The sequence below is a fragment of the Mus caroli genome, unplaced genomic scaffold, assembly GCF_978045245.1.
Source record: "Mus caroli unplaced genomic scaffold, Mus_caroli_1 scaffold_11, whole genome shotgun sequence".
NCBI classification, from domain to species: domain Eukaryota; kingdom Metazoa; phylum Chordata; class Mammalia; order Rodentia; family Muridae; genus Mus; species Mus caroli.
This window is the reverse complement of record NW_028227266.1, coordinates 10,426,237-10,453,394: the sequence shown is the minus strand read 5'-3', so window position 1 is coordinate 10,453,394 and position 27,158 is coordinate 10,426,237. Positions and strand designations below refer to the sequence as shown.

General features: G+C 40.4%; 2 protein-coding genes across 6 annotated transcripts in view; one reads left to right on the top strand and one right to left on the bottom strand.

The window, feature by feature from the left end:
• Positions 1–164: 164 nt before the first annotated feature.
• Cep57 (centrosomal protein 57) lies at positions 165–20,118 on the top strand. Of its 2 annotated transcripts, none has more exons than XM_021173115.3 (11): positions 165–646; positions 5,950–6,106; positions 8,627–8,806; positions 9,232–9,353; positions 10,681–10,797; positions 11,536–11,613; positions 14,133–14,243; positions 14,946–15,023; positions 16,701–16,936; positions 17,572–17,716; positions 18,784–20,118. In XM_021173115.3, exons 1-11 carry the CDS (start codon positions 602–604, stop codon positions 19,015–19,017), a joined length of 1,503 nt encoding a protein of 500 aa, XP_021028774.1. In that variant the 5' UTR covers positions 165–601; the 3' UTR covers positions 19,018–20,118. The 2 variants fall into 2 exon arrangements, with proteins under 2 accessions (XP_021028774.1, XP_021028775.1); XM_021173116.2 differs by lacking the exon at positions 165–646 and adding an exon at positions 663–970.
• Positions 20,119–21,213: 1,095 nt separating this feature from the next.
• Mtmr2 (myotubularin related protein 2) overlaps positions 21,214–27,158 on the bottom strand; it is a 57,205-nt gene continuing 51,260 nt past the window's right edge. For all 4 annotated transcript variants that reach the window (XM_029481117.2, XM_021173112.2, XM_021173113.3 and 1 more), the window contains 4 exons: positions 26,027–26,119; positions 24,511–24,624; positions 23,122–23,298; positions 21,214–22,298 (listed from right to left, as the gene is read on the bottom strand). In XM_029481117.2, coding sequence (XP_029336977.1) covers positions 22,137–22,298; positions 23,122–23,298; positions 24,511–24,624; positions 26,027–26,119 — 546 coding nt within the window. In that variant the 3' untranslated portion in view covers positions 21,214–22,136. The remainder of the gene's footprint in view (positions 22,299–23,121; positions 23,299–24,510; positions 24,625–26,026; positions 26,120–27,158) is intronic.

Below are 27,158 nucleotides of genomic sequence, written 5' to 3'. Positions count from 1 at the left end.
AAACGCCGGTTTTTTTCAGTCCTTGGCTTCCATTGGACCATATCTTAAAGCCCCTCCTACTTCTGTTTGTCATTGGCCAAAAAGGTCAGTACATCATATGGAGAAGCAACGCTCTCTGGAGTTTATTCCTGGGATGCTGATGGAGTATGTCAACTTTCCATTCTTCTTTATTCAGCTTCCGTCATCCGCCCCAGCAGGCGCTGAAGGTTCCAGAAGCCCTAGCCTTTGCTTCCTCATCCAGAACATCCATCCCTTTTCAGACGCTCCCACAGCCGTCTGTCAACTCAGACGTTGCCGTTCCCGCAGGCTCCGCGATGCGCTACCTTGTGACGTCACCGAGAGAAGAGGCGGGTTCTTCCCTGCCACCAGAAGTTGTCCTCTTTTCTGATTGGTCACTGGAAGGCGTCTATCAAGACGCGTTGCCTTTCCCGTGCGCGCTGAGTGTGGCGTCCTTGTGGTTTGCGAGACCGAGGCTCCTATAGGGTTCGCAGCTCGCCCGCCCCTTCCATCGGGGACTTGGATTCCGCTTGCCCCTGGCGGGCGGCTGTCGAATCCGGAGGAGGAGCTCAAGGACGGCGGCTGGGGTTGCGCAGGTGGGAAGATGGCGGCAGCCTCGGTCTCGGCGGCTTCTGATTCTCAGTTTTCGGTAAGGGGCGGCAATCGCGTGGGTTCCAGGTGGGCCTGTACGGCTCTCCGGGTTGCCTCACTTTTCAGGCGGCCCGCGACCTGCCGTCAGCCCTCGTCCCGCAGGATGGCGGGCTGCCCGAGGCCGCGTGCCACTCCCGGAGGCTGCAACTGTGTTTTGTGGAGCAGCAGCCCGCCTCCTTTTCCACCCTGCGGTCCCCTGTCCTCTCCGCCGGTGCTTTGGAGCCTTGTCCCGAGCCTGGCTGGTGCACTCTCAGGCGGGCTAACACAAAGCTCTGTCGGTCACGTGAGCGTAACGGCCCGTCTCGGAAACCCTCACTAACAGGTAGGTGTGCAGGTTTGTAGCGTGGCAGCCGCCGAGGCGTCCGTGGTCCCCAGTTTTCGCCGTTGCTACAGTGCCTCGCTGTCTGTTGCGCGACCCTGGCAGGCGGAGCCCGGGCATTCCACTTCCCATTACTAGGACTCTGTGTGGAAAAGTTGCTTTGGAGAAGCGATCGGGAAAATTAAGCCTGCGGGTTTAGTCAGTCACCGATGTTTTAAGAGTGGATTGTGGAGCTCAGGCTTTTGGAAAACGCTCCAGTAGGAAGAGATAAGAATTAAATGGGAGAAAACTGGAGTTCTTTTTAGAAATGTTCCTGTACTTAGCCGACCGTTGGTCCTAAAGTTACAGGAAGGAATTGAATAGAAATCCCACTCTGAAGAAGGAGCAAAGCACTGTACTAATTAGATAATTACTGCGCTGCAGGTTTTGATACCAGAGGCGTCTGGGAGAGATTGATTAGCAGTGTTAGGGAAGATAGAATCTTGAAAGGAAGATAAGCTAGCTGCGTGTTGAAGGAATTTAAGAGAAGAAAGCATAGCAAGTTTTTTACGGTATGTGACAAGACAATAGGTATTTTCCGGACACCAGAGGGTAATTCCGAATGTGCAGAGATAATATAAAGGTAGAGTTGATAAAGAAGAACTAGAAAAACAGGTGAAAATTGAATAACGAGGGATGTCAGGAAATTTTTTGGGTAATTCTAACAGCCGATGAGGAAGAGGGCATAGAGATTACCAACATCTTCAGAAAGTCTCACTTAGGAATCTCAGCAGTTTCGACTTTCTGTGGCTACTAGAATTTGTGATAAGGTCAGAATATTTCAAGTTTTTCAAACAGTGGGGTATACCTTTGCCAAAGAACTAGAGGAGATTAAGGAGAAGAGTTGAAGCAAGCATTTGGGAGTCAGTTCCTTGCCAGATAAATGAAAGATAAAGGAAAAACTATCAGAACTAAGTGTCAGCAAACACATGAATTATATAAGAGATACAGTTGATTAAACTGGAGAAAGGAGAGCTCTTTGCTCTCAAAACTTAGAAATTGGAACCTAAGGAAACTTGGATTGAACTGCACCGCAGGGCTGTCAAGGCAGTGCCACCGGGATGTAGTTAATCCCTAGTCCTTATGGTAGACCCGACAGGAATCTAAAGGCTGTTTAATGGAAAAATGGATCCTGTGACTTCTGTGTCTGGAATTGGAAACAGAAGAGAAGCTCTTCTTTACTCCACCGTAGTCCATGTGTATAAGAGTAGGTTTGGAGCTGCATTCATAAAAAGGTATCCAGAGAATGCCTTAGTGTTAGGCTTGTGAGCAGGCAACTGAAGGGAAGAAGGGAGCTTTGCAGGCAGAATAATTGCAGCAAATGAAAATAAGAGTGTATTGTGGGTGTTTGAAATAAAAAAAAGTCCAGATTGCTGAAAAACTGGTAGCGAGACAGTGTCAAAACACAGTGTCAGGAAATGAAACAAGGGTCAGCCTGGCACTACATTCCATGGGAGGTTTATACATTATGGGAAGGGTCATTATCACTAGCAAGCTGTTTGGAAAAGCATACTTAAGAAATGTGGAAAATGGTATTTCACATAATTCAAACTAAAAACATAACTGTAGCAACATGGCAGTATAAAAGATTCTAAATATATTATGGAGAAAGAACCCTGAATGATTTGCAGAGAGTAGATAAGAGGTGAATGAGAATTACCTCTTATTAGGGCTTATATAGAGCAATTTAGTAAATAGCAGTGCCGTTTGTTTTGGTATGGTGGGAGAGGAGCTGATTTGGAAACTAACCAAGAATTTGGTTATAGCCATGTTACATTTTAGGTGCCTATTGAGACATCCAAGTAGGCAATGAGTAATGTGAGTTTAGAGTTTTAGATTCAGATCTCTATAATTCTGTATTTTAAACTTGAAAGCTACTGAAAAAAATGAAGAGCCCTGAGAGTAGATGAGACTTTTCAGAAGAATCCTTGTAGACAAAAAAGAACCTTGAGGACCAAGCCTTGAGGAACTCTGGCATTTAATAAAAGTGGTTAGAGATCCAGGGGGTTTTGAAGGAGAGGCCTGTGGGACTAAGGGACAATCCTTGTGGCTTCCTCCGCTGAGGGTTTAGGTGAATGACAGCAGTGTGAGCCATGCTTCGGAGGTTGTTGAAGTTAGCAATGGAGAGTAGTGGGTGAGTTTGATGAGCTCTCGCGTCTTAGGAATGAGTAAAGTGGGGTGACTTAAAGTAACAATTGCAAAAAGCCTTTTGAAAGATTATTTTACTTAAAATTTTGATAGGTTTTATTAATTGTGTGCATGATGATGCCCCTACCCCTCCCCCCCCCCACCTGCCACAGTTTGCTTTTGAAGGACACAGGACAGCTTTGGAGTTGTTGTCTCCTTCTACCATTAAGTGGGTTCTGGGAAGTAAACTCAGTTCATTGAGCTTGTTCAGTAAGCACCTTTGTCCACTGGACTAGAGTTTGTTTTTAAGAAAACCCTCAGAATCAGTCTAGGGTTGAGGAGTCTTGTAGTTTAGGAAAAGGTTTTCTCTTTCCCCTTTCCTGGCACTGGGACAGATGCAGTGGAGAAACGGAATAAGAGGCACCAGGAGGGGCTTAATTGTAGGAGGCAAGACTTTACAAAGCTAAGTAGAGACAGACAGGTGGCATGCTTGCTGCTTGCTCTGGTAGAGGGAAGAGCTAGTTGATGGGTTTTCTACTTAGAACTAGTGTTTTGGTTCAAGTGAAGGCATAAATTTTTCTGCTGCTTTTGTGAATTGTAAGCTAAGTGATTTTGTTATAATCACTTAGTGTTATCACTCAGCTTAGTTTGAATGTTAAAGATGGGATTCTAGCTGATTCTAGCTATTTCTAGCTAACCAATAAAAACACAATGTTCTCAGTTATATGTAAGATCAAGGTACCAGACAATTCGTAATAACATTGACCATATTTTAATATTTTAAGAAGTAAAAACTTAACTGTTTTTCAGGTTACCTTCAAAACAATTTTTTTAAGGTTTATTTATTATTACATCTAAGTACACTGTAGCTGACTTCAGACACCCCAGAAGAGGGCGTCAGATCTCATTACAGATGGTTGTGAGCCACCATGGGGTCGCTGGGATTTGAACTCAGGACCTCTAAAAGAACAGTCAGTGAGTGCTCTTAACCACTGAGCCACCTCTCCAGCCCTCAAAACAAATTTTTATTCTCACACAGGTATTTGGATAATTCTGCTTATTCCAGGACTTGGCTTATTGTTATGAATACTCTTCCTTCGTTTGAACCTACACAGACTACACTAATACAAGATTGAAAATCCTAATTTGGTTTGACATTCTGAAAAGAGCAAATGAGGATGTGAGGATTCTGAACAGCTGGCAGTATAGAATCTCCATTACTTCCTTCTTTCCTAAATGTCTAAACACTATAAACTCAACAACTACTACTAAAATCCCAGTTAACATTCAGAGATATACTATGATAAATTTACATCTTGTAGAACATAGTGTCAAATTTGACAAATTCATGACAGATGGTGTATGTGAAGAAATAGTTTTATATGAGAATATCTCATAAGCCTGAATGTTTTACAATTGTTTCCCCCTTTGAGGAACTAAATATAATATGCTGGTGTCTGTGGGCTAAGCTGCCACAAGAGGACCATGCCTGGGTTCAGGATCCTTGGTGGGGGTGGGGGTGGGTTGAACCTAATGTCATGCAGATATTACAGTCAAGGGCCATTTAGATGTCAGTGTTCTATGCTGTTGCCCCGGGGCCATATTGATGTGAGTGACCTGTGAAGCCACCTGAGGCTCTGTCTAGGGCACTAGTTCCACTGAAGCTGGAGGGCTTTGTTGATGTCCATGGACTGTGCTACCACTGAAGGCTGTACAGAGTCTCATCTGTGCTGCTGCCTAAAGCCATGCCGATGGTGTGTGTGGGCTGAGCTGTGCCATGGACTGTATGGGCCTCTGTGGACCATGTTGACCCACTGGGTCATGTGTTGTCCTTGGCCTGTGCTGCGGCTGAGGGTTATGATGGTGCCTGTGGCTTGTGCTTTGACAGGTGGCCATGATGTCTTTGTACTGTCATTGGAGACCATGCTAAGGTTCTTGGCATGTGCAGATGCTGGAATCCTTAATGATATTCATGGTTATGCTCTTGCCAGAAGCCATGTAGAAGTCCATGATCCGTGCTCATGCTGACACTACATGGAGGTTCCTTTTGTAGTGGTATCGATGGCTACAGATACACAGTTGAGAAAGGGGGACATAGAAGGCTTCCAGAAAACTCACCCCGTACTCCCAAAGTAACAACCTAAACAAGAAGTAATTGAAAAGAACGCTTAAAAATTGAGCCAGTCAGTGGTGGCACACGCCTTTAATCCCAGCACTTGGGAGGCAGAGGCAGGCAGATTTCTGAGTTCGAGGCCAGCCTGGTCTACAAAGTGAGTTCCAGGACAGCCAGGGCTACACAGAGAAACCCTGTCTCAGAAAATAAATAAATAAATAAATAAATAAATAAATAAATAAAATTGTGATTAAAGACTCTGAAGTGTAGCCCTTCACAGTTGATGGCTTCTAGCAAGGGTGCAGGTGGAGAAAGACTCAGTTTTCTTTAAGAGTCTGGTCACTGGGAATTTGACCATACTCCAGTGAATAGTTTTTTGGGGCAGTTCACAAGGGTGGGGGGTTGGCATCGGAGGACTTGGAAGTGAGTGACAGGAGTGCTTGCTGTGAAATTCCCAAGTAATAGATAAAAACATTGTGTTCTTTATCGATGATTGAGTAATTCAGCAATTTCTATCTGTTTCTGATTTAAACAAAGATTTAACTTGCCTAAATATTTGTATTTAGGTTGTATGATCGTGTATAAATAGGTAAACATTTAATTCTAAAAATTATATATCTTGACAATAAATAGTGGTTGGGTTCTCAGTCATGAGTATTTGGTTTAAATGTTTGAAAGATAATTACAGTATTTTGTTTTTCAGAGCGTCCTAGCTGAACCATCAAGGTCTAATGGAAATATGGTTCGTCATTCTTTGTCTCCGTATGTATTGTATCCACCTGATAAGCCTTTCCTTAACAGTGATCTGAGACGCTCCCCAAATAAGCCCACATTTGCCTATCCGGAAAGCAACAGCAGAGGTAATCAACTGTAACAAAGTAAATGCTATTTGTTCGTCCATTAGTTGAAACTTCTTAACTAGGATGTTGTTTTTATATTAGAACAGTATAAGTTCCCCCTTTACTTATGTGTGCTTTTCATGTAAACTGCTGAACATTATTCACCAAATCATGGAACCTAAAAGACTTTGAGACACTTATCACTAGTCTGTCATCTTCAGAATCAGTCAGAAACCAAAGTCTCAGGTAGGGGCTAGAGAGATGGCTCAGTAGTTAAGAGCATTCAAGAAGACCTGAGTTCAATTCCCAGCACTCACATGGCAATTCACAACTGTTTGTTACTCTAGTCCTAAGGAATGTGACACTAGTTTTATGCACAGGGTACACAGATAAATACATACAGGCAAAACATCCATACCCATTAAGTAAAGAAATACCTTTGTAAAAAGTAAGGGCCATCTTGTAGAAAGCACTACTTGGACTCTGCGTTCTATTTCTCTAAAGAAGACGGACATTGAGTGGATGTGTGTGTTCCTGGAGAGAGTGAGAGGAAGTGGTAAATAGGATCTAAAAAAGGTGTCAAAGAGTAAACGAAGCCAGTACTTTATTTTTTTAAGCTAGGACCTTTAGGGTTATGGTTAGGGTTAGAGTTTCTGTTCCCATGCTTTGTAGCAGAGGCAGATAGCTAGATCTCTGGAGCTCACTGTTCAGCCAACATAGCTTTAATCAGTGAGCCTCAGTTGTGAAAGACGTTGGCTGAACAAACATGTGTTACCTGAGGTTGGTAACCAAGTGCATATTTGACCCCCATGCGCATATTTATATACTTGTGTGTTCATATAACAAAAAGACTGAGATATCTATTGTGTCCTTGTTGCTGGGGATACATGAACAAATAAATGTCCGCTTGCCTCAGAGAGGGATCAACAACAGACCAAAGAGATAGTCTTAGTTAGGGTTTCCATTGCTGGAAAGAGACACCATGACCAAGGCAACTCTTGTCCAGAGGACAGCATTTATTTGGGACTAGCTTTCTGTTTTGAGGTTCAGTCCACTATCATGTCAGGAAACATGGCAGTGTCTAGGCAGGCATGGCACTAGAGGAGCTGTTTATATGCTTGGCCAAGGGAATGGCAATATTAGAAGTTGTGGCTTTGTTCGAGTAGGTGTGTCACTGTGGGTGTGGGCTTTGAGACCCTCATTGTAGCTGCCTGGAAGCCAGTATTCTGCTAGCAGCCTTCAGATGAAGATGTAGAACTCTCAGCTCCTCCTGCACCATGCCTGTCTGGATGCTGCCATGCTCCTGCCTTGAACCTCTGAACCTGTAAGCCAGCCCCAATTAAATGTTGTCATTTATAAGACTTGTGTTGGTCATGGTGCTTGTTCACAGCACTAAACCCTAAGATAAGCTGAGAGTTCTACATCTTGTTCCAAAGGTAAACAGGAGACTGACTTCCAGGTGAAGACTTGCTTCCAGGCAGCTAGGAGGAGCTCTCAAGCCTACCCCCACAGTATCACTCTTCCTTCAATAAGGCCACACCTACTCCAGTAAGACCACACCTCTAATAGTGCTCCTCCTTGGGACAAGCATATTCAAAGCACCACAAGATGATTCTATTAAAGATGAGTTTGATGAAGTAAAAGTTTATTGAGCTTCCTCACATGAACATGGCCGATTTACAGGTGACTAATGAAGAGTCTCCCCTGAACTGACAGTAATTATCAACCTCTGAGGAATCTCTAGGAAGAGGGCCTTCTATATTGCCTCCTGAGCTGTTTGGTAAGCTCTGTGAGCCTCACCTTCCAGGAGACAATGTTAGGACACTTTTTTTAGGGTCTTATGTGGACAGCCATAGTGGCTCTGATTTCAATGCATCATCTAGAGGCCAAGGGGTTGACAACATTGATGTACTTTGGGACTGTCTTATAAGAGTTGCCTTGGTTATAGTGTCTGTTCACAGCAGTAAAAACCCTTTGAGTTCTACACTAGATTCAAAGGTAGCGAAGAGAGACACTGGGCCTAGTTTAGACTTCTGAAACCTCAAAGCCCACCCCTAGTGACATTTCTTCCAACAAGCAGTACCATTCCCTGTTCACCAAAATAGAAGCCTATGGGGGCTTTTTTTACTCAAAGTTCCTTAGAACAGCTGTTAATTTATGGATAATTAGCCAAGGGTTTTGGTTTTGTTTTTAACAGTTAAAGCTCTGTGGTGTGTTTTAACACAGTGGTGGTTCTTGTTTAATTTTTACTTGAGTAACTAGTAGAACTTTAGAGAATTCAGATGATGCCTTGAAATGACTTAAAGCAGGAAATGCTTTGTGTATAGAATGCTCTGCTGCTTGGCTTTCATCAGCTTTCTTTTCAGAGATGGGCTCTGGCTCACACCTCTAGACCAGTGTTTGGAAGGCTCAGGCAGGGTTACTGTGATTTTTGAGGTCATCCTGGGGTACAGAATCTGCCAACACAAAATTTCCTTTTTTGGTTAACTTCTCTATGGGCATAGCTAACTTAAGGTGTGGTGTGCTTTTTATATTTGTCAGCCATATTTTCTGCTCTTAAGAATCTTCAAGATAAGATTCGACGCCTGGAACTGGAAAGGATTCAGGCAGAAGAAAGTGTGAAAACCTTGTCTAGGGAAACCATTGAGTACAAGAAAGTATTGGATGAACAGATCCAAGAGAGGGAGAACTCAAAGAATGAAGAATCAAAGCACAATCAAGGTGTGTTTAATTATAAAGGAAACTAAAATCTATCCAAATACTGTAAAGTTAGTTCACAATTCCACATTGGTATTTTGTAGTGGTCACTGTCTTTAGCTGGTAAGGAATTACATCATAATCAGGTGTATTGTGAGGAGCAAGTGACGTCATGCATGGTGCTTACTGTCAGTGTGTGGCATATTTGACGCAAGTAAGGAAGACCCTAAAGTCATTCGGAAAGGTTTCGAGGAGTACTGAAAGGGAAGAGGCTGAAGGCCGGGAGGGCTGCTGTTTTCTTTTGTGGTACTCTGGCATACTGAGCAGGCACTCTACCGTGAACCTTACCTATGCCCCATGAATTTACTGCAAGTCCACTTCCTGCTTACAAGCTGTTGGGACAAGACTGTCTTAACTAATTACTGCTTTTTTGTATGTATTCATTTTAGAACTGGCATCCCAGTTGGTAGCTGCAGAAAATAAATGTAATCTTTTAGAAAAACAATTGGAGTACATGCGAAATATGATAAAGCATGCGGAAATGGAGAGGACGTCTGTCTTAGAAAAGCAGGTATGGCGCCTCTCAGGTGAGGCCGGAGGGCACTGCTGTTACACTGTAAGTTCTCGGGCACGGTGGAGAAGATCGTGCCTTGATTGGCTCTGTTTATTATGATTCTTGTACTTGGTAGACTTGTGCTTACATTGGAAAGATAATCATGTTAATGTCTTTGAGTCTGCATTATTGAATAAGCAAATAAACATATGTACCACTGAGATCCACTGTTCTTTGTAGAATTCTTTGCAATTAAAAAAAATACCGTGTAAGTAATTTGGTTATTGAAAGAGGATCTCATATAGACTAGGCTGGCTCATTTATGTTGTCCAGGGATCACCTGGAGCACATTATACATGGTGTACGTAGTGTTATGGATGACACCCTAAGGCTTCTCTGGTGCTAGGTAAGTACTCTACCAAATGAGCTATGTGCCCAATTGTTACATTTTAACAAAATATTTTTCTTTTGTTACATCAAAGTCTTTGTCTTAAGTAACTTGCTACATTTTTAGAGGACAATTACAACATCAGTGTCCATTATATTTTTTAAACATTCTTTTCATATGAAAAATTTAACTTTACTATGCAAAGTTTGATTAGAAATTTCTCTTGTGTAATTCTCCATTGTCATGGACATGTGGCAGACTCAGGTTCTTAATGTTGGGTTTTTACAAATATATCCACTTAGTGTATTTGCCCTTTTCTTTTTTTCTTTTTCCTCTTTTGGAGATTCATCCCTTAAGTATATGGGCAGCCTTTCCAAATCAGACGCTACGTTTGGAGGAAAAAAAGAAGATATCTTGTATTCAAAGTAAATAAATGCATCCAAGTTCTCATATCTGTTAAGAGGTTGCTTAGTAGACCCAGCTGGCAGAAGTACTTGTGTATTTGCATAGTTTGTATGTCTAATAAATTCTCCTTAGTCTAGAGTATAAGGATATTTTCCTTATATTAAACCATAGACTAGGTAAAATACTGTATGTTGAGAATACTATTCCAAGGCTGATGAGATAGTTTAGTGGATAAAGGTATTTGCAGTGAGGCCTGAAAAACAAATTTGATCCCTCTGACCCACATGGCAAAAAGAGGGAACCAGCTTGAATATGATGTCCTCTGACCTTCAAAGGCATGCCGCGCGTGGCATACAAACAAAATGAGACACGGAGATCATGGATACCCTTGAGGTCTTAATGTTCTATTCCTAGAACTTCTTTCCATATCAGCAAGTGTGTGAAAGGATAGGCAAATTACATGTAGTATGATGTGGCTGTGTGCAGAGTCTACAGTTTACAATTATCATATTATATTGTAAGTTATCAAATTATCTTGATGCTGTTCCTCAGGTTTCTCTAGAAAGAGAACGGCAGCATGATCAAACCCATGTTCAGAGCCAACTGGAAAAACTGGACCTTCTTGAACAGGAATACAACAAACTCACCGCCATGCAGGCCCTTGCAGAAGTCAGTGAACATGACTTTTACCTACTGATGTAGAATGCTGTGGCTGTCACTGTTTTCATAAACATGGGTATTTATAATGTAAAGGTCTTTCTCATACATAGATTCTTTGGAAAGAAAAAGATAATTTGAAAAGTAATGTTGGGATTCCTCAGTCTTGGTGGCTGAGGATAAGGTAGTTCTTTTTTTTGAAAACTGAAAGGTAAAGTGGTTTTGATACTTAAATCTGGCATCATGTAAGTTTTTTTTCTGAACTAATTTTATTTCTGTGTTTTACCCTGGAGATAATTGATACTACTGAGTGAAGATCTAGATTTGTCTTTATGTAGTCTTTACCTTTGTACAGCCTGTGTGTTTCAGTTGTAGATTTTCTTTCAGAGTTTGGCCACTTAACTCACACCTACCTCACTAATTACCATTAGTTGATCTATTAGAACACTATTAGGAGAGTGGCAGGGATATTATCAAGGCCTGAACCACTTGGCATGAACTGACATAATTTTTTTTGTTTTGTTTTTGTTTTTCCAGACAGAGTTTCTCTGTGTAGCCCTGGCTGTCCTGGAACTCACTCTGTAGACGAGGCTGGCCTCGAACTCAGAAATCCGCCTGCCTCTGCCTCCCGAGTGCTGAGATTATAGGCGTGCGCCACCACGCCCAGCTTAACATGCTTATTTTAACTGTCCTTAAAATTCTACAAAAAGATACTTTTAACCATTACTGTTTTGATATTGTTATTGCTAGAAAAAAATGCAGGAGTTGGAGTCCAAACTCCGTGAAGAAGAGCAGGAAAGGAAGCGGATGCAGGCCCGGGCAGCAGAGGTGAGTGGAAGGAGGAACAGGTGCTCTAATGGAGAACTGTTCCACACAAGCACAGCAGACTCCTGTGGAGACCTCAGATAGTTTAGGAATGGAAATTATGAATGTAATTTACAAAGTAAAATTTGAGCAGTCCTTTTGGATGTTTCAAATTGCAGAGTCTGAATTAGTATTTTAAAAACCTTTGAGGTTGGAGCTGGAGGGATTGCAGAGGATTAGAACATTTTGTTGTCTTCACAAGCCACATGTGGCTCACACTCCTCTTCAGCTCCAGTTCCATAGAGTCTGACTCTTCTGACCCCTGGCCAAATGCAGGCAAAACATCCATACATGTCAACCAAAATGTACTTGCGAGGTAAAAACAGGTCAGACAGAGTAGTAGTCACGTAAAGCTAAGGGATGATGAGCTACTACCAGCTCATTCAGTACCCAGTATAAAGTATGGCTTGGGTTGGAGGTAAAGTTAAATGGTAGAACAGTTGCCTGGCATTCATTCATAAGACACTTGGTTCAGTCCTCAGTACTGCAGCAACAAAACTACCACTTCCCTTGAGACTGTTAACATACCAGGACAGACGTGTTAAGCTAGCAGCCTGCCCTAGCAAAAGAACGAACTCTACTCTCCTAGTTTTGAATCTTGTGGCCAGCCACTGGAGGTAGAATTGTGTAGATTCAAAGCATCAGTTTATGTATTCCAACCAGAACTGCATTATCAAAGATCCTGCAAGAATAATAAAGTACTGCTTAGACTCTACAAGATAAAATTGTTTTATTATTTGGCTAGAGACTTCTCTGATTACTTGTTCAGATATCTTCCAGATAATCTCTCTTTTCCAACCGCTTTAAGATTATTACAATGTATGTGACTTTCATCATAGTAACCCAAGGAGCAGGTTCTGATATCTGAAGTTACTGGTAGAGCCTTGATAGTTGAGTCTGTGGCACTGTGTCTAGATGCCGTTGTAGGAATAGAAACATTGCAGTTTTTTCTTTTGGAGCTTCTTTGAGTCATTGATTCTTTTATATTAAAACTGATAAGATTGGTAAATTTACTCTCTGTGTACTTGTTGGGTTAATGGCCATTTAAACAGTTTTGATTTTTAGAGAATTTCTTCCAACTTTAGAGAAAACTATTTTACTGTGTTTCCGTTCCTTAAATGTAACCATGCATATGCATGGGTAATTCCTTATTAAATTATAGTGTATAGCCCTTATATGCCAAATAGAAATTTTCACAGTCTCATTGATTGATGAATTGTTAAGTTTGAGTTGTGATGGTGAATGCCATGGTAGTGGAAGGCAGATGCGTTTCTGTATCTTGTTGGTTCTGGTTTATATAATCCAAAACAGATTATTTAGCCATCTAGAGCCTGGGTTTTATAGTGCTAGGGAATTCAAACAAGAAATGATAATAAAAGTACTTTAAAATTCAGGCATGCATACAAGAAATCAGCAAGGAAAACTAGATATGTAAGATAGAATCAAAAAGTGACTTTTAAGGGGTTTCTGTTAGAGCTGACACTTTTTGACACTGTAAGGATGATTTCCTGTGGAGTTAGGTCTAGTATAAACTATTACTAAAGTATGAGCAAGGCTGCAATGCTCCCGAGGGTGGAGAGCTGGCATGCCATTGCCGGGAGACCCTGTCCTAAGCTTGCATGAGATGGGAGGGGGTGCTCGGTGTTCTTTGTTTTTCATTCATTACTTCTGCTGTTCCCTAAAGTTCAGTTATAACTTCTGGGGAGCTTTGCCTCATGTAGAAATTGTAAACAATTTAGAGGAAAAATCTGCTGGTTGGAATTTTTACCAAACTCCAGGCTTTTGATATATAGAGAGACAAAATGGCCATTGACAGAGAGTTTGGAGGGACTTGTGTCTCCCTCCACCCCCAAGATTTGTTTTAAGTATTTGGGAGTTTTGTCTGCATGTTTTGTATATGTGCCCCAGGTGTACAATTCGTGCAGAGGCCAGAATAGGGTACTGGATCCTCTTGATCATGGGATTAAATAACCTGGGATTAAATGGTTAAAAGCTGCCATGTGGGGGGTTGCTGAGAACATTTTCTCTGATGGGAGCAGCCAGAAAGTCTCTTCAGCCCGGAGGAGTGGAGAAATTCTACTAAAAAGATAACATTTGCTGAAATAATTATTGCTACTTTTGAGCATTAAACAGGAAGGAACCTATTTTGCTCTTGAGTTGCTTTGGGTCTACTTTTATGGTAATCATGTTTTTAAAAATGAACGTAGCATGCTGTCATTCACTCATTAAGTGGAGCTGTGTACATTCCATTTAATTTCTGAACTAGAATTTGCAGACTACCTACCAGTAGTGAAACAGTGCTTCCAGGCAGTACATAGTCAACTGTGGCTCAGCAGTTCACATAAATGAGAGGCTGAGGACATAGTACATCCATGCTGTCTTATTGAAATGATTACTACTGTATTGTACAGACTTAAATGGTGTCTCATATGTGAATTGTAGCTTTTATTTTACATCACTAACTCTATGCTATTTTTTTCTAGTTACAGAGTGGTCTAGAAGCAAATAGACTTATTTTTGAAGATAAGACTACTTCATGTGTTTCAACTAGCACTAGAAAAATTAAAAAAAAGAAGTCAAAGCCGCCAGAAAAGGTATGAAAACTGAACCAGTAAAAGTACCAATTTTGTGTAATAATTTGTGTAAAAACTACTCAGAGCTGTGTGGTATTAGAGCCTTGGGAGGTACCTCTTAGTCTTAGTCTCCATGTTCAAAGGTGAAGACAAGTAAGATTTACTCACGAATTCTTACCTTGGTTCTGAGGACCTATATGAAAATTGGGAACCATAGAAGATAATACAATTACTAAAAATATTCAGCCTGTACTCATTACCTTTCTCTTAAAATGCTTTGTTCCTCTACTTAATTCTTGCATTTGTTTTGTTAGTACTCCCCACAACCTCCTTAGCCTTCAAGTCATACGAGGTTGTTCAGCCAGCACTATACGATCCCAATATAAACAAGTGTGGTTTGAATATAAAATGTCCCCCATTAAATCACTGGAAAGTAGGCCTTGAGGTTCTTAGCCTGACCCTTTTCCTGTCCTCTGTCTTTACTTCTTGACTGTTGGTACAGTGTGATGAATACACACCCAACCCCAGACCTATGGTTGCCATGCTTTTTCCGTAATGAGTCTTATCTTATTAAACTCTGGGCCAAGTAACTTCCTGAAGCTTGGTTTCTTCCTGCAGGAAAGAAAGTGATTCGCCAAGGTACCCAGTAGTTTCACAGTGAGCTGGAGTCTTGGATTAGCTCAGCAGAATACAATAAAATGATTTTCTCTTTTCTCCATCCAGAAAGGTTCTAGGAGCTACTTTGGTGCACAGCCCCATTACAGACTGTGCTTGGGCGATATGCCTTTTGTTGCTGGAACGGTGAGTTGTAGCTATTGTTTCTATGTTTAAAATATTTTCAGTATCTTTAGCTTTTTTATTTCCTGTTAAATGTATGTATATGGGTGTTTTGCCTGTCTGTGTTTTAGTGCTCACGGGGGCCAGAAGACGGTGTTGGGCCCCCTGGGACTAGAGTTATAGCTTAGAGTAACCTGCCATGTGGGTGCTGGGAATTGAACGTGGTGGAATTCCATTGAAAGAGCAGTCAGTGTTCTTAACTGTTGAGCCATTTTTTCAGACCTTATTTCAGTCTTCAGAAAACACATTTTAGGGGACGTTAAAAGAAAAATCCTGTATCGGCTTTGGGAGTGCTAGAATTATAGATGTGAGCCACCATATGTAGTTCTAGTAAAACCTTCTTGTAGAAGGCACAACCTAAGGTTTTTTTCTTGAGTCTTTGTAGAAGCCTTTATAAGTACAGTGGTAAAGTTATTTTTTACACAAACTTACTTTTTAATTTCTGTGATTATTACAAACTTTGTTTTCAATGTGAAGAAATGGGGAGTTGGGGCATTTTGACCTTGTACATGTGAAGATTAGGATACAACATGATGGGATTTCTCTCTACCATGGGTTCTGTAGATAGAATTTAAATCATAACACTTGTACAGCAACCATCATGGTGTCCCTATATGGTATGCTTAAATCTGTAGTAATACATTTACATATTCCACTTGACAATTGGTTCATCTTTGTATTGTCCAGTCTTGTCTAGAGTCCTTTCCACCCATTTTGTTTTCTTGGCAAATTGTCATCGAAGCCTTTAATCATAAAGGGCAATGTGAAGTTGTTTTATATATTCTTTAGAAGTGTTATTCCAAAAGTTTAAGAAAACACAGTTGTTTACTTGAGCTTCTAACAGTAACAAAACTTTTTAAAACCTGTTCATTGCATATTAAAGTATACACATTGGCCATTAGAGTGAATGTGTGTGTGTGTGTGTGTTTTACTGGCAAGTAATGAGTATTCATTCTTTCTGATTGTCATGGGTCACCTTTTCATTCTTAGGATCACCTCATTTGAGTTTGGCGTGTATGATTCTTCCCCACCACAATTAGCCAAGACAAATTAACAAACAATACAGAAACATTTTTAAACAACAAGCACATTAGGTCTTAAGTTATTCCCCTAAATCTGCATTTTAAATAAGTTAAGTCTGCTGGTGACTTATGGAGCTTAAACAAGCCCAGCCAACTATTGGAATTGTCATTTCCTATTGGAAACAAGTTCAAGAAAGCTATCAGGTTTTATTCTATTTTTATGTTGTGGCAGATAAACATTAGTGCTTCCTACAAGAGGCAAGAAGGCCGTTGGGTTGTTTGACTTTAGATGTGGTCTTGAACTCCACTACAGCACAGGATAAATAATTTCTGGTCCTCCTGCCTTCTTTAAGTGCTGGAATTGCAGGTGTGCAACAATTTATATGATGCTGGGGACCAAAGAAGGGCCTCTTGCATGCTACTTAAGTACCTTCCAACTCAGCCACATCCCCAGCAGGATGTTCATTACTAACTGAAGACGTTAGTACATCAACCAAGTGTTTGATACAGGTGGATGGCTAGTTGCCAGTTTGCCACAGTATAGTCCATGTATGCCTTAGGATTACAAACTAGACCCTGGCAAAAGGACATTATTTGCTTGATTTACTTTTCTCTTTAGTCCACCAGTCCCAGCCATGCCGTGGTAGCCAATGTTCAGCATGTCTTGCATCTGATGAAACACCACAGTAAAGCCCTGTGCAATGATCGAGTTGTTAACAGTGTTCCCTTGGCAAAGCAAGCTTGTTCACGAGTTAGTAAGAGTAAGAAGTCAGTGACGCCTCCTTCCAGCAGTGTTAATGAAGAACTTTCGGATGTCTTACAGACTTTACAGGATGAATTTGGGCAAATGAGCTTGTGAGTCTTGACTTTTTGAATTTAAAATTACATTTAGTTCTAAAATCTCATTTTTTTAGCAGCTTGGATTTTTAATCCTAGTTTTATTCACTGATGTTGAGCATAGCCATTATACCAGCCCACTGGCTGGGAGTTAAACAAACCTCCCATTCTAATTTTGTTAGATGTCAAATGCCAAGGCTTAGGTAAAAGCTCAATAGTATTGAGGGTTATCCAAATATAACTAATGAGTTAGGACAGTGTTTGAAAGCCAGTGTCCCAGAGGATTTACTTTATAAGTAATGCTGATGGGAGAAACAGATAAAAAAAAGCAGATAAAAGTTTATATTAGCCTGCAGCCCTGGATGGACCCAGATTTGTCTGGAATTAAGAATACTTGCATGTATCTTTATTTTTGTAAACCTTTGTTTTTATTTATGTGTATATCACATGTGTACAGGTCCCCAAGGAGGCCAGGAGAGGGCATCAGAGCCCCTGGAGCTGAAGTCACAGGTGGTTATGAGCCACCTATGTATAGAGCAGTAGTTTGTTAAAAGGGGTCATTTTTTAAGAGTGGTGAATCCCATAGTGAAATATAAAGGACATAACTTAAAAATGAGGAACTGAAGGTGGTCTCCCTTGTGGTTTGTATGCAGTGATCATCAGCAGCTTACTAAACTCATACAGGAATCACCAGCTGTGGAACTAAAAGACAACCTGGAGTGTGAATTGGAGGCATTAGTGGGAAGAATGGAAGCGAAGGCCAATCAGATAACTAAAGTTCGAAAATACCAAGCCCAGGTGACTCCTGCCCTTCTGTCTGTTTTTTCCCCCTTCATATATATTAATTGATGATGTTTAAGCTGTTTCTGGAGGTTTTCCTAACAGTCTGTGTTAAGTAAAGAAGTGTTAGTTCTTATATTTCATATGAGATGTGTCTTTACTGACTATATTTAATATCCTTGGCTTTATGAACAAAGCTAAGTGGTTTAGTTTGACTAAATTGTCTAAAAATACAGCTAGAATTTTTAATTTTCAAAGTCAGGTTAAATATGTAAAAAAAAAAGTAGTATGTTTTGCTCATACTAAATAATGACTAAAAGTAAAAGTGTTACTCACATTTAACAAGCCTACTTGGGGTTCTCATCTAGAGAAACAGACTGGGTATTTGAGATTACTGTGAAGTAGGAATAGAGAATAGAGGTAGAGTCCAGCTCCTGGGTTGACAGTAAGGAGTCTGGGGAGAAGTGGACAAATTTGAAGGTTTTAGAAGCAAAAAATCCCTCTCAAGCTTCCAAATGCTGTGTGATGTGGAAGAACTGTTTCACTGGCACAGAATCAAGTATATTGAGAATGTCATCTCACTTCATTTCCTTAAAACCCATTTTATAGGTGAAGTAACTGAGGCCATACTTCTGGGAGATATGACTGTATCTCAGTAAATGAAATAACCTGCCCAAGGAAAGGAAATCCTGACTGTGGTTGTTGGTGCTGGACTTACAACTAACTAGCAGCTGTTAGAGTTTACAGTCTGGTCAAGCAGGGAGCACCCTAAGTATTTGAAGCCTGCCCCTCTCTCCTTGAAGAGACTTTTACAGTATTTATTTAGCACTTTTTTACCTGGCTGTGTATTTTACATAGGTGATTTATAACTTCTGCAGATCTATGTGCTTTTAAAAAAACCCACCTAGAATCTATCATTTGAGTGTTAGAGGAAGATTATTTAAGTTAATGGTGTACTTAAGAAGTTGAGGCAGGAAAATCAAGAGTTCAAGAATGAACATAGCAAGACCTTGTATCAAAAACAAACCTAAAAGAAAATGTTTTTATTGAATTCATTTTTTCCCCTGTTTTGATTATTTGGTCAGCTGGAGAAACAAAACATAGATAAGCAGAAGAAGGAATTAAAAGCTAACAAAAAGACTCCTGATGAAGAAGGAAACAGCAGCGGTCGCTCGTCTGGAGTCACAAGGACAGCATGTAAGAAGGATCTGGCCAAACAGAGACCTGGAGAAAAAAGCAGGAAAAATCTTCAGTTACTGAAGGACATGCAGACCATACAGAATTCATTGCAGAGCAGTAATCTGTGTTGGGATTACTGACACCAGGGCATAAATGATGTACCTTACTGGTCATAAATGATGTACTTACTGGACAATGAGCAGACTTTCCAGGTCTCATGCTTGCTAAGCTGCCATTACTGGCAGATATTAGGGGCCAAGCTTCATTACAGTCTATTGTGCTATGTAGCACAACTGAATGGAGATGGAGTTCTACAGCAGAGAAGCCTCACCGTGTCTTTGAATTTGCTGTACTCATACACTGCACTTTGTAAACAAATGACCAGTTTTTTACTCGTGGGTGTGTTTTTTAAACTAGGTATATATGTAAATTGGGTTTGAAAATTCCGAATATGAGACAGTCCCCATAGTCAGTGCTTGAAGTCTTGTTTTTTAAATCTTCCCACAGCATGAAGTGACCACTACTCTACCTTCTCCAGATGACCATTAAATGTACTGTTTTCAAGAGGACTTTGTTTTGCTTTGGTATTTTAGACATTGATCAATCATAAATTCACTATGAAATACCCAAACATTTTAAGTCAGTTATCCATGAAATATGTCACAATGTCTTCAGAAAACTATATAAACAGTTGTTAATGAAGTAAATGAAACTTTGGAATAAAGAATGAGAAGGGGGGGTGTTGTAAAATGTACGTGTTTACAGTTTTTAGACAGTACCAATTTGTAATCATGTTAAGCACTGTTTAATCTTGACTTAAGAGAATCTCATGCTTTTAGCATACAGTATGTGAATTGAATACACACATCTATCATGTCAATGTAAATTATTTAACTTTGAGTAGATCGACATGTTAATCTTTATAAATTTGGTACTTCAAATCAATAAAGCAGTTTTTAAACTTTGCTTAACAGCCAGCTAACAAAGGCTTTATTTGTCATACAAACTCAAAAAGTGCATGTTAGTATTGTGATTGAGGAACAAGAATTTCTGATGCATGCTTGTCATTCTTGTGCTTACCGAGACCAAGCTCAGTGTTACTGAATGGTTTAGACAGGCTGGGGAACATACTAGCCATCTACTAAGTTGAATAGCATGAATTGTTTGTGCTACTCAGGCACCAGAAGGCCCGATCACTTGAATTTTCTAGTTAGAAACATAGATCTTTGAGATTCACGAGTCACCTGAAATTGTATGTAAACTTGTGTGTGCAGTTTTTCTAGTGAGGTTTGCAGGAACAGTGAACTGACAACTGTGAGTCCTTAGACCCCAGGAAGGTAAGAAACTGCTCTGGTGACACGGCTCAACCAACACTTCCAACTGTTACACTTCTGTTAATTCCTTGGATTTCAGGACATTAAACTGTGTAACTGTCCTCTGAATGATAATGGCTCCAACTCCTAATAAGAATAGTAATTGGAAGATACTAAATCCTACCCATCTCCAGCTGGACTCCAACTGTAGGCTTGGGGTTTTGATTCTGCTTCAGTTTCTTGTTCACTCACAGCAGAGCTCCCTTGTATTCCGTACAAGATGCCAGCGTGGACCCCATGCTTTGTAAGAAAGGAGTGCTTTCATTGGTTTCATACTGGGATATGTGTGAATATACCAGGAATGCAGATGAATTCCACATAAGCACTTTTAGTGTGCACATTCCACACTGAAGATTCCTTGGAGGTCACAGGAAACATTTGAAGGTTTTGGAGTGATCTATTCCTCTGCCTTTTGAGTGACTGTATGATCAGCTTTAAAGTCAGGATCCTATCAGCATTCCTTTTATGTCATACCAAGATGGTCAAAGGTTTCAAGGGAGGAAGAAAACAGACTAGTGAGGAAAGTGAGCTATTACAGAAACCTTACTTGAATGCTGGGAACATAAATACCTCCTCAAAAAAGTTTTTATAGCTAAGTTACACCAACCAAATTATTTGGTACCAATTTTTGTAAATACTGGGTATGCTGGGGTATATTCAATAGTATAGCATTTGCCTGGCAAGTGTGAGGCTCTGGGCTCAATATCCAGGTAAAATAATATAAGAAAAAAAAAATGTAGGGAAGAGATCTGTGTGCATACATATACATGTGATGTACTAATGCCAAAATCAACAACAGGACTACAGTTCAAACAATGAGTTACAGAACAATGGTTTTTACAGTTTGATTTTAGGTGTCAAAGACAGGTGGGCTCAAATTGGATTGGATAATTCCAGGTTAACATTTTGGGGGTGGGGTGGGGTGGGGTGGGGAGGGTACTTTAGACAACTGTGGACAAGGACAAAGTTTGAAGTCATTTAATTAAAAGACCAAGTGGTAAGCTCGTTTGTTACAGTACATTACATATGGCTCTTGTACAGAGTAAAACAGACACCAGGAGTCAACTGTTCACACCAGCACCGGACTCGGGTGAGCAGAGAAGCAAGGCTTTACTTGATGGCACTGAGACCAACTCACATGCAGAGTGTTCTTTGGTAAAGTGTCCATGTGAGATTTAAACAGCACATAAAGTCAGACTTCTAAGTTTTTAAAATACTGTCTTAAAACTTGCCAAATAGCATTAAGATAAAGTAGAGTAACAGTAAGGTTTTAAGATGTCTTCTGTGATGTTTGTGATCAATATACAAATGGAATAGATGACAGCTACTACTTTAACCCCCCAAAGCACATATATAAGGCATTGTTTCCTAATTGCTGTTGAAAATATGTTCATTACAATGTCAGCAGCAAAAAACTACTACTATGCCATAATAATGTCAAGACAATGCTTTTTACTATATTAAATATCACAAAACTTGGGGAAACTGAGAAAGGAATATTTGGATCTGACACAAGCGTGTGCTCTCAGGTGCAACAGCAGGTGGCCTTGCTTTTCTCCCCTCCTGGAGATCTGACCAGGTGCTCAGGGTTTTAAGACATTTTTAAATGAAAAACTTGCTCCCAGTGTGAATACAGGACTGCAGTACTTTAGTACTCTTTGGGTGACTTAAGGTTAGTGTCATACTTTAATTATGAATGAGATCATCTTCATTGTCACTTGCACTGCTATGTTTCTAAACTCATCTAAGAGAGATTTGAGATAAATACAGCATCTGAAGGATTCTCCAATAGATGGGTTTTAAACACGGAGGCTTTCTACCCATAAGGTGCTGGAATGTCAGGTTCCTGGCAATGAGGCGCCCCCCCCCCCTCGGGCCTAGTCCTTTCATACAACAGTTTGGACAGGAGTCACACACTGTGCAGGAGAGCTGGCTCTCTCTGAAGAGGAGGTTGAGCGGTTGGAAATTTCTCTCTGAAGTTCCTCTACTTTTCTTTGAAGCTCTGCTCTTTTGGCAAGAAGTTCTTTGTATCTGCTGTGGATAGGTTCCTGCAAGAGCAAACAAAATCACTGCAACAGGAATCCAGACAAACTTGAGGTCTTAACCATTCCTTGGGCTTTGTGGCATTAGCTATTTAAGCAGTTGGACAGCCCCACCTTTAGCTCCTTAGTGGAATTAAATTCATGTTTTGTTGTTACCTCTGATCGTTCAATGGCTTCAGATGTCCCTGGAAGATGCTACTTTATAAATATCATTTACTTAAAACTCTTCAGGACTATGGGCCTGCAGTTTTTATATAACTTTTATAGAGTTATTTTCTTTCTTTTTTTTTTATTAAGTATTTTCCTCAATTACATTTCCAATGCTATCCCAAAAGTCCCCCATACCCTCCCCGCCACTTCCCTACCCACCCATTCCCATTTTTTGGCCCTGGCGTTCCCCTGTACTGGGGCATATAAACTTTGCGTGTCCAATGGGCCTCTCTTTCCAGTGATGGCCGACTAGGCCATCTTTTGATACATATGCAGCTAGAGTCAAGAGCTCCAGGGTACTGGTTAGTTCATAATATTGTTGCACCTACAGGGTTGCAGATCTCTTTAGCTCCTTGGATACTTTCTCTAGCTCCTCCATTGGGGGCCCTGTGATCCATCCAATAGCTGACTGTGAGCATCCACTTATGTGTTTGCTAGGCCCCGGCCTAGTCTCACAACAGACAGCTATATCAGGGTCCTTCCAGCAATTTTCTTCTGTCTACCTAAAGACCACACAGAAATGTGTACAGTTGGGAAAGTTTCATAACTAAAGGACAGAGTGGGAAGTTTTGGGTGTGACAAACCTAGTGGGGTCATACTGTATATTGCAGATATATACCTGAGGTTTCATCCGGGGGTTCCACCTTATATAATACCCCACCCAGAGCTCTAGGTGGCGCATGCTGGCTACTGGGTAAAGGACATGATTGGAGTAGCTTCCATAAAGAGGATTAGTAAAGTCTTCCAGCTGGCTGTTTATATAGGACCACAGTGACACTGTCTTCTTAGGAAGATTCTGCAAGAGGGAAAAATTGGTAAAGATCTACCATACCAGCCGCTTAAACCTCAGGTGAAACTTGTATAGGGTTGTGTGATCATTAAAATTAGAGGATGCTGGAGATAGGATCCACATGAGTAGATCCAAAAACACTGGCTCCAAGGCGCCCTCTTCTACTCTTCTCAAACACATGTATCACACACTTGTCAATAGACAAAAAATAAAACTGCTCCATATGATTAAATCAATACTCTTCAGAACAGCCAGAATGAAGAACCACCCAAAAGACCGCCAACCGCTGGGACATACACAATGACCATGAAGAGGAAGCGTGTGGTATGACATAAACGTTGGAAATAGAGTAATGAAAGGGGCCAGACACAAAGGTCACATGGTGAATGATCCCATTTATATGAAGTGTTCACAAGTGGCCATCCATAGAGAAACCTAGTCAGTATCTGCCCAAACCTGGGAGAACATGGATTAGCAGGTGTGTGATGAAAACTCCTCTAAATTAAATGGTGATGGCCCACAATCCTGTGGTTATACCATTAGATTATCAATTTAAAAGAGAATTCTGTATTTAAATGTTACGATAGGGTAGTACTTAAGGGTAGTTTCTCAAAAGACTGGCAGTAATTAGAATACTGCTGTGGTATTTGTGACTAATAACCCACAATATACTGAAAGCCTACCATGCATGGAAATATATTCAGTATAAAGTATAACACCTGCAAGGTAGTCTAGGAAGAACTTAATTTTCACAATAGTAAACACTATCTCCCTGTTTTTCAGAAACAGAAATGAACTTAGTGAGTCTAATACCTGAACCTGGTAGCAGGGCTTTTCAGTGTTAAGTCCTGTCCCATAATAACCTACTTTCTGACAAAGCTTTCAGAATGAAAGTTGATGTGCATGAGGGCTCTCTACCAATACAGTAAAAGTGATACGTCTACAGAGAGTGGCTCTTTTGTTTTGCTGTAGCAGGATCGAACCCAGCGCTTTGAAGAGCTAGGCAAGCACTCCAGCATTGACCCTGTATTGCTCCAGCATCTTGTGTTTAAAGGGCTGGCTTTAGACTTGTGGTCCTTTAACCTTAGCCTCTGGAATATCTGGGATTGTAAGTGTGAGCCCTTATGCCCAGTTTATGGGTTGAAGTAATCCTAATCTGCCTGGTGAGACACTGTATAACTAAATGCATGCCAAGTGAGAGTAGAGACCATACTTTACCTCCTTCCCCCTCTGCTGCTCGCTGTTACAAAGGAATGTTCCAAATAAACAGCTGTACAAGTGCTCCAGGATGGTAATGAGAAAATACTCATTGAATTCAAACGCGGTAGGGAACTGCAAATTGAGCACCACAAACTTGAATCATTTTTCATGCACATTTATCTGTCATGAGTAGATCTGTCATAACAGTACTTAGACAGATTTTAAACTACCTAAGCCATCAGAGCATTCTCTGTTTTCCTTTCCAAGGTAGAGTGTCTCCCATGCAGCAAGTACCGAATGGTTTTGTGTTTGCTCTGCTTTGACCTTATAGTTGCCAGCCACTGATTTCTGACATGGAACAGTTCTGATATTTTTTCTTTTAGTTTTCAATATGTCTAAGAATTAAAACTAACAAATGTGCCCAGAAAATATCATAGGTATATACACAGAAGTATCAGCTATACAGCTGTGCTGCTATGCAGATAACTTATTAGTCAACCTACTTGTCTTGTGGAAGAACACACCTGGAAGCATTAGTCCAACTAAGAATCCACCCTCAGTGGGTATCTTAATTTTATACAAGCCATTTTTGGAGGGCTATCAAAGGAATTAAAGACGGCCCAGAAGGTAGTAAAAGGTTTAACTGAACCCAATCCTATTAATATCACAAAACCATTCAGAAACTTATTTATAAATAAGCTTGTAAAACATTCCACAATGACCTGGAAAATACTGCCTTGGTATTTTAGAAAAAGTCTGTCAACCTAACTAAAATCTACCTACGGGGACTTGTAGGTTGTTTACATAGGTAATTAGCATACTGATGAGCTTTCAACGTTTCTAAAGATCATGTCCCCATCCTGCCCAAGTAGCACCCTAGTCAGTTCCAACTCTCAGGTGACCAGGTTAGGGGTTAAAGTCTACCAATCCAGACAGCTGGGCCATATCTTCTCTTATTTGTCTTACTGGAATACATATCTCCAGTGACAAAAACTCTACTCCTGCTAAGACATTCTCAAAACCCTGCAATTGTGTGTCCTATCATGAACCTTTCTGACTTGAGTCATTTATACAACTATCTCAAACAAACCTGCTGCCTACAAGGCTGTTATAGGGTTTCTTATAGCTCCATATTGACAGGGGCCAAGTCATCCCTGCTTTACACATTCTACCCCAACACTTCTTCCTTTAAAACATAAAATGGCTCAAAATAATGTTTATTTTTGGCTGGAATTTGATGTACTTTGTTTCTTATCTTTCTTAGCAAAGAAATACAGAACTCTCAATGAGCAAAGGACTTTATGTCAAAGGAGGAATCTTTTTCATTTGTATCAATGCCCTGGGCCAAGATGCTACTAGAATCCAAGTGTTTATGAATTGATGCAGATACTATTACCCTAAAAAACAAGTTTTAGTACCGAATAATAACAACAGCTATTATCTCTCTCCAGGATTCTATCCAAGAACCACAAGTCAATCAGGACCACTCTGAGCTTGCGATGTGTGGTCAGGGTGTTAGCAGATGACGTCTCACCTGTCTTGTCATTTGCCAGACACAGTCAATAAACTGAAGGAAAACAGGTGATCTGTCTGCATCAGCATGGTTCTTATCTCCATGGCCAACTCTCTGAAGCAAAGACAATGAAATGTCACACAGAGGATATTGTACTTAGTAGATTTCCTATTTTCTGAAAGTATAATTTGGTCAGTATTCTTAATTTCTTCAAAACATCTTTTGAAAGTGTTGCAAAGTAAAAAACAACTCTACCAAGCAGAAATTTATTAACATTTTCACACATGAAAACTTCAAGAGGACTACTTTAATAAATGAAACCCAGACTCTAAAACAAAGTAGAGAAAATCCTTAAGAGTCCAGATTTCTGACTTAAAGATTTAACTTCTCTGTGGTAAGACATTTCTTATGGACAGTCAGTCCCCTGGGGAGGTGACCTTTTTACTTATAGAACTATACAGCACAGATCTCAAGACTTTTCAGAAGTGCGTGGATCTACTCTTCACACAAACAGGTTCCACCCGTGCAACTGAAAATCCCAAAGCAGGAATTCATTCAAAATGTTGGGGCATACAACTTCTGCGGCAGGTTTCAATATAAAAGATACTGTCGTAATCCTCTGATGTTATCCTGGGTCACATTCCCCAGTGTGCAGTATTGGTATTCCTGGTGCAAGTGAGCACTGCTGTTATGTCAAGCTGGGCAGTGGGGATGGCCACAGCAGACTCTTCTATCCTGCTAGGGAAGATTGTTCAGTTTTCTTACACAAGTATCACTAGCAAAGCAGGAAAAACTAATGTTACTAAGTAAACATTTAAATGTGACAAAACAGAGAAGATGCTAGTTTCATTTGCTATTATCCTGTGCATCAAGAAGAAACAAAATAACATTTTAATGTAAAGTATGGATCATAAGACTTGAAGATTTAATGATGGTTTTCAAAAATGTACCATTTTTCCTTAAAGTGAAATACTATGGGCAGTATTTGTTGCTACTCAAATGAAGATCAGAGTTTTAGTGAACATCTGCCTTATCCACTTGCCTATACCCCTGATACAATGTGTCACTGATATGATATGTCATCTGCCTTATCCACTTGCCTATGCCCCTGATACAATGTGACAAAGCAACACATCAGAAGGCTCTGTTTAAC

What these genes read in the sequence shown, in the direction of transcription:
- Cep57 (XM_021173115.3), top strand. Translation starts at nt 602, where the DNA reads ATGGCGGCAGCCTCGGTCTCGGCGGCTTCTGATTCTCAGTTTTCG. An exon ending in CGTCTGTCTTAGAAAAGCAG is followed by an intron (nt 9,354 to 10,680) that starts GTATGGCGCCTC and finishes GCTGTTCCTCAG; the next exon opens with GTTTCTCTAGAAAGAGAACG. An exon ending in TTCGAAAATACCAAGCCCAG is followed by an intron (nt 17,717 to 18,783) that starts GTGACTCCTGCC and finishes TTATTTGGTCAG; the next exon opens with CTGGAGAAACAAAACATAGA.